The 6,778-nt window shown below is 25.0% G+C and overlaps 1 protein-coding gene across 3 annotated transcripts; it reads left to right on the top strand.

The window, feature by feature from the left end:
- Positions 1-3,516: 3,516 nt before the first annotated feature.
- Positions 3,517-4,214, top strand: LOC119669397 (enhancer of rudimentary homolog). 3 transcript variants are annotated; one of them, XM_038079294.1, is made up of 3 exons: positions 3,517-3,584; positions 3,670-3,982; positions 4,077-4,214. In XM_038079294.1, exons 2-3 carry the CDS (start codon positions 3,680-3,682, stop codon positions 4,080-4,082), a joined length of 309 nt encoding a protein of 102 aa, XP_037935222.1. In that variant the 5' UTR covers positions 3,517-3,584; positions 3,670-3,679; the 3' UTR covers positions 4,083-4,214. The 3 variants fall into 3 exon arrangements, with proteins under 3 accessions (XP_037935222.1, XP_037935214.1, XP_037935206.1); XM_038079286.1 differs by having other exon boundaries at positions 3,517-3,606; positions 3,670-3,987; positions 4,077-4,213; XM_038079278.1 differs by having other exon boundaries at positions 3,670-3,987; positions 4,077-4,212.
- Positions 4,215-6,778: the final 2,564 nt, after the last annotated feature.

Here is a 6,778-nt window from a genome sequence, read left to right as displayed (position 1 = left end):
AGAACACTATTTTCAAATTCAATTAATTTATGTTGTAGCTGCACGTATCTGAAATAGGTATTATTCTCTTTTGCAATTAAACCGAGTATGAATGAACTTCTTTTCACATGCAAATAGCCAATGTAAATGAATTAAAATTTTTGCATAATTAATAAAGATTAGCTGGAAGCTTTCATTTGATTTGATTGAATTTAATTTAGTAATGTAACTTGAGAATTTAGTTATACACGAATCTACAAATCCCAAAAGAATATTTTTTTGACATAGAGAAGTCAAAGGCCACTACCAAAGAATGAGTTAGTTTCGTTTGGTTAGTTTACTTACCAAACAAAGAAAATTAATGCAAAATGTCATTGAATAGATTTTGGTATAGTCACTTTGAGTTTATTTATTTACAAATTACAAACATATATATTATATTATATTAGAAGGTATATATAGTACTCTTCTACTTCTATGTAGTACTTCAGATGTGCTTAACTAGTGTTGGAGCAATTTAGAAACGATTAACGTCGGCACACGTAAATGCAAACAGAACACGTATAAACTCAGAAAACTACACACTATAAAAAGACGAAAATAAAAGGAAAAAAGTTTAGTACAGACAAAAATGTAATATAGAAAGAAATATACATATATATATTTCCAATACGTAAATCCCAGGCTAGACGTAAATTGCAAAAGCCAATACAAGTCATAATTATTTGATGTACATATGCGAGAAACAATATGATGCCGCAAGGATATAGAACTCATGCATATAACTACTTACTAACACATATGGATGGATGGTTGGTTGGATATCTATGCGTATGACTAACTGTATGACTGATATAAGGTTTTTAACTACCACAGGATGTGAATTCAATTTTCCAAAGTAAACATTTTCATAACAATAACAAACTGACATATAAAGCCAGCAAAATTGAACTATAGGCAGAAACAGCACAAAAGGTATCGCATCGCGCCATGGTATGTGACAGAGGAAGGACTAAGTTCATCCAAAAAAAAGAAGAAAAAAAATATTGTGATTTTAGTACAATTTTCACAAAATGTAAACGAAGTATGTAAAGAAATGTGAATGAAACTTAAGTAGCCAAAAGTCAAATAACGTCAAAGTAAGAAAAAATAAAAATTTTCACACAAAAATGCGTTTGTAATGTACTCTCATCCGAAAATAAAATGAATTATGTGCCAAAAGTAAGTGAAACTTGTTGAAAATAAAACGTACAAATAAAAAAAAATAAATTAAAATGGTTACCGGAAACGTGCACCGCAAATTGTTTATAAAGGAAAATATTACGGTTAAATTACACCAGAAGGAAACCGAAAAGTGCAAGGAAATAAGTGTAAAAAAAAAATACTTCTAATAAATCATTTGTAAATAATGCTAATAAAGAAACAAATTTCACAAAAAAAAAATAAATAAATAAAAATAAATACTAGAAAACAATTATACTAAAATGGCAATTAGAATAAGGAGCAACAGGATTAAAATAAGATTGATTTAGGTTTCAAGCATTAAGAATTCTAAGTTAAGGAGCTTAACAAATGGTATTAGTTGTTAAACAAAATAAACAAAATCATTTAATTACTTTCAACAATTTGTTGTAGTTAAATTTTAAAACTTTTCACTATACAACATTCACTTAATCGCGTTCACTTTAACTTTAACTTTTACTTTTACTTTCACTACAATTTTTAATCCTTTGAGTCAAGCTCACAAATACTTTGCACAAGTAATTCCAACATTTTGCATATTTTGCGTATTAAATTTAAACAGTTTTAAATTTTAAATAAAATAAATTACAATGTTTTTGAAATAATTAATTACACAAATTTAAGGAATAAGAAAAAAATACGCTTTAGGCAATGTACAAACAATTTTTTTTTAGAAAATTCGAAAAAAATATATAATTTTTTTTGAAAGAAAATTATTTTAATTTTCTCTACTAAAAATTTAAATTTAAAATTTAGATTTTCTTTGCTTTTATCTTAAGCGCGTAATTTTTCACAGCGAACAATACGCGTCGAACGTTCAATGCAAACTGATTTGAAAATGGAAAAAAAATTTTCATATAGAAATTTTTCATACGAAGGAAAGCACTTTACAAAGAATTGTTTTGCTTGGTTGCACTTCAACATGTTGTTGCAAAGTGAGTGAGTGAGTGTCTGTCACAGGAGATGACGGGAACGTAGCGTACTCATATAATAACACACACAAGCAAGGAGTGCTGTACATGCGAGCTTTTTCAAATATTTCAGAGTAAAAAGCTTTCACACACACACACACACACACACACATAAATGTTATCATACATATTGAGTAGAATATAAATTCATGTGAAGGAGTGCAAAAGAGCACACAATAGCACGGTTGTATTTCATTGAAAACACCTGTAAGCATCCTGTTATATGGAAAAGCCGGTAAACAAATTTATTTTTTTTGTTTTTTTTGTTTTTTTTTATTTTTTTTTTCTCTTTTGGTGTAGAGAGTTGTTTTCAATGTCCAATTTTTTTGTTGCACAGTTGCAATGTTGTCATTCCTAAACAATAATGTAAGCCTTTAATTTTTCATAAAACAATGTTGTGAGAATATGAGAGAGAACAAGAGTATGAAAATTCAAGTTATTCATACGCCTAAACACATATGGTATGTACACATACACATACATATTTCCATGTTTAGAATGAATGAGTAAAACATTTTTCTTTTGGATTTTGTGTTTTTTTTTTGATGTTATGTAGAAAAATTATTGCTACTTTGTAGTGTAACGGAAGCGGAAGCTCAACAGTTGGCACATCATTTCTTCTTTTTTTTCATTTTTAATGTTGACATTGTATGAAATTTATGGTATAAGAGCGCAACAGTTAAAGAGTAGTTAGTTATGTTAAAAGGACGACAGCCAAGTAAGTATAATTTTAGGATATAATATTATTTATTTTATTTATATGTGTTGTGAAATATGATATAAGCTTTGACATATGGTATTGTGAAGAAATGGTAATGATCTAAAGTTAATCTGATATATTTAATGATGTTAAGAGATAATAACATTCAATTTTAAAGTAAATGTATATAGAATGTATATTATATTAACAGAAATTATTTCATTAAATATTATTATTTCATTTATGGACTGGCTCTTGCAGTCCAAACAAATTATATATGGACTATAAACTAATTAAGAAATTCGAATATTTCTTAAGACCACTGATGATGAGTACTTGGCAATACTCGAAACAGCATTGACCATACAACAAATTTTTGCCCTTGTTTTTTCTTTGCTATTCGAATTCGTCTATTATTGTTCTTTAATACCCTAAATAATAAAATAATTAAAAAAAAAAAACAAAAAAAAATCAAAATTCGCAATAGTAAAATCGAAATCAAAAATCATGAAAAATATCGATAACAATTTGACATATAGGTTATACAATTTTGATCTTAGTTACCTGACATTTGTGAAAAAAAATATACACACAATATTTTTTTTTCGAGATAATTTTGAAAAAGTTGAGCTGCACATCTCACAATAAAGCTCTGTCATTTAACAACAGCGCTACTATAAGGTTTTACTATTGTAAGTAACATACTATATGAAAGTAGGTATATTATTTATATAAATTTATTCCAAGCTTATTAATATAAAATTTCTTTTTAATTAGTTGAACCCACATGTCTCATACCGTCTTGTTGATCCAACCAGGTGGAGTAGAATCTCGCACTTTTAGTGATTTCGATACGGTTGAGCAATGTATCGAAGGCGTTTGCAACATTTATGAGAAACACCTAGAACAGTTGAATTCGGATAATTCCACCATCACCTATACCATGCAGGAATTATTTGAGTTCATGGATCAACTAAATGATATAGTCTGCCTTGTTTACGAAAAATCTACAAACTCCTATTGCCCTTGCCCCAAACAGTGGATTAAGAAAAAAATGTATGAATTCTTCGAAGATTCTGCTGTTCGTCAAGTAAAGTAAATACAAATCAAATTTATTTATTACTAATAACGTTGACAGTTTGATTTTATATTAAAATTTTTTCATTTGTTTTTTATTTCAATAGAACTGAGAGTGGTAGCGGTGTTCTGGATTAATCATTCACTTATATTTCCTTTAATCGTGTAACACAAGCACCTTCGATGCAGAATTTTAAAAAAAATAAATTCTGTTTTGCCTAAAGTTATGAAATTTAATCTTTTATAAATATAAGTTATATTGAAGCATGAAAGAACATTTAAAATTGAAAAATATCTATATATATGAACATAGTTTAAATTTTTCTAATATAACATATATATAATTTTTCTAACATATATAGAATTATTTTAAAGATGTAGACTTTGGATTAATTTCCAACAGAACTAATCTAATACAATATAAGAGCTAATAAAATTAAAATAATACTCGAATAAAATAAAAATAATAAAATTTTTATTTCAATAAAAAATTATAATAAAATGAAAAATGAAATACTATAAAATTTAATAAAATAAAATAAAATCTAATAAAACAAAATAAATTCTAATAAAAATAAAATAAAATCTAATAAAATAAAAGAAAATGTAATAAAATAATATAAAATAAATTAAAATAAAATAAAAATAAAATAAAAATAATATAAATTAATGTAAAAATAAAAATAAAATAAAATTAAATAAAAATAAAATAAAAATAAAATAAATTAAAACAAAATAAATATAAAAATAAAAATAAAATAAAAATAAAAAAAAATGAAATAAAAAAAAATAAAATAAAATAAAAATAAAAATAAAATAAAAATGAAATAAAAATGAAATAAAAATTAAATAAAAATAAAACAAAAATAAAATAAAAATAAAATAAAAATAAAATAAAAATGAAATAAAAATAAAATAAAAATAAAAATAAAAATAAAATAAACATAAAATAAACATAAAATAAAAATAAAATAAAAAAAAAATAAAAATAAAATTAAATTAAAATAAAAATACAATATAAAAAATAAACTTGGTTATAAAGCACTCTCTAGAAAAAAATTAAGAGTAACAAGAATTTAGGAGGATTGGTCGACTTCCACTTCATCTATTCACTAACCTAAATGCAATGGAATGAGTATCACATTAATCTCGAAGAATAAACTATGGTCACAAAAATAAATTAAATGAAAAATTAATAATATTAACTAGGTTACTAGGATTTTATATATTTTTTGTGATAAAGTTCATTGCACTATACAAATATATATATATGAACAATGGTTGATATGACCCCCCACTGACACTAAAATTCTCTAGAAATTGAAATGTCGCAAATCTAAGCCAATATAACGAAATGTGTTGCCATTGAAGTTAATATGCCTCATTAAAGAATTGAAAAATACGCCAAAAATAATAAAAATAAAGTACAACACAGTATTGAAAAATCATGTTAGTTCCTGGAATTTTCGTTCACAAAATGCTTTAAAAAAAATTGGGTGAAAATTTGGAAAAGTGTTTAACACGCGTCATAAACTGAAAAAAATCACACAACAGAATAAATTTTTTTAATTCTAAAAATGTTAATTTGGCGAAATAAAATTTTCTTTCATAAAAAATATAGACTCATACCTTTTTTCTTATTTGGCTTAATCATGATTTCCTAGCAGACAGAATGACTTTTTATTATTAACAATTAAAAATTTTTAAATAAATTAAAAATGCGTTTGTGGGCGGAAATTTAAGAATAATATTTTTTAAGTTGCGTAGAACGTGTGTCAGTTGAGTTATGATAAATAATTTTTCTTTTTTATTTTAGCTTCTATTTAATTTTTTTTCAATGTGAATGATTTATGTATAGTGGAAAAAATATTTTATTTTTAAAATTATCTTATAAGTAGAAGTGTGCTAAGGGGTCGAGAAAGCGCACAGGTAATGCTTCATTGACTGCAATTAAAATTTATTTACAATAAAAATGAAAAGCAAAACAAACAACTCATCATTTTAATGAATAAAAAATATTAAAGACATTCTTAATCATTTAATAATAAAAGATTTATACAAAAACAAAATATTGAAAAATTAAAAACAAAATAATATTGGTATTGGTAGTTTCTTGTAAATATTGGATATGACATTGTTGCAAGAGTGTATGATAGAATTGCCACATACGCTTCGTTTCCAACCTTAAAGTCCACCTCCATCCTCGTGAAATGCACTATTTCGACTAATGAAGGCTCAGGTGATCGCGACTAGGACAGAACAATTGTTTTTTTTAAGCATTACTATATGCTTTAACTTTTTCTCTATAAGAGTAGGAAATGTGAAATATGTACCAACAACATTGATACCAATAACCTTTGATTCCCAAAAATTTTTCAGCAATATGTTAAGGACGGAAAGAAATAAGACTGATTATTAATGTGTCACCATAAGATTGATGAAATATGAAATAAAATATTTTTTTACATACTCCTAATAGAAGTATATTAACATATTAGATAACTATTATATTATTAAAATTCTGACAATGACTAATCACCTTCTATAAAATTGTATGACTACCTTCAAACGACTATTAAAACTGCGTCAGTGATCTATGTATTTTCAAACAGATTTTAGCTTCTTCGTAAACGATATTTTTTCGAAATCATATACTGATGATCATAGTATGGTATATTATATAAAAAACAGTAAAAAAGGTATATATTTGTGATTAAATTTATATAATAAATAACAGATGTACAATTGAGCTAAAAAGCACTGATCATTTTTAACAGAACCTCTGTACTTTAGAGGTTTGCGATATCAT

Source organism: Teleopsis dalmanni, chromosome 1 (assembly GCF_002237135.1).
Source record: "Teleopsis dalmanni isolate 2A chromosome 1, ASM223713v2, whole genome shotgun sequence".
Lineage (NCBI taxonomy): Eukaryota > Metazoa > Arthropoda > Insecta > Diptera > Diopsidae > Teleopsis > Teleopsis dalmanni.
This window is presented reverse-complemented; position numbering and strand designations above follow the sequence as displayed.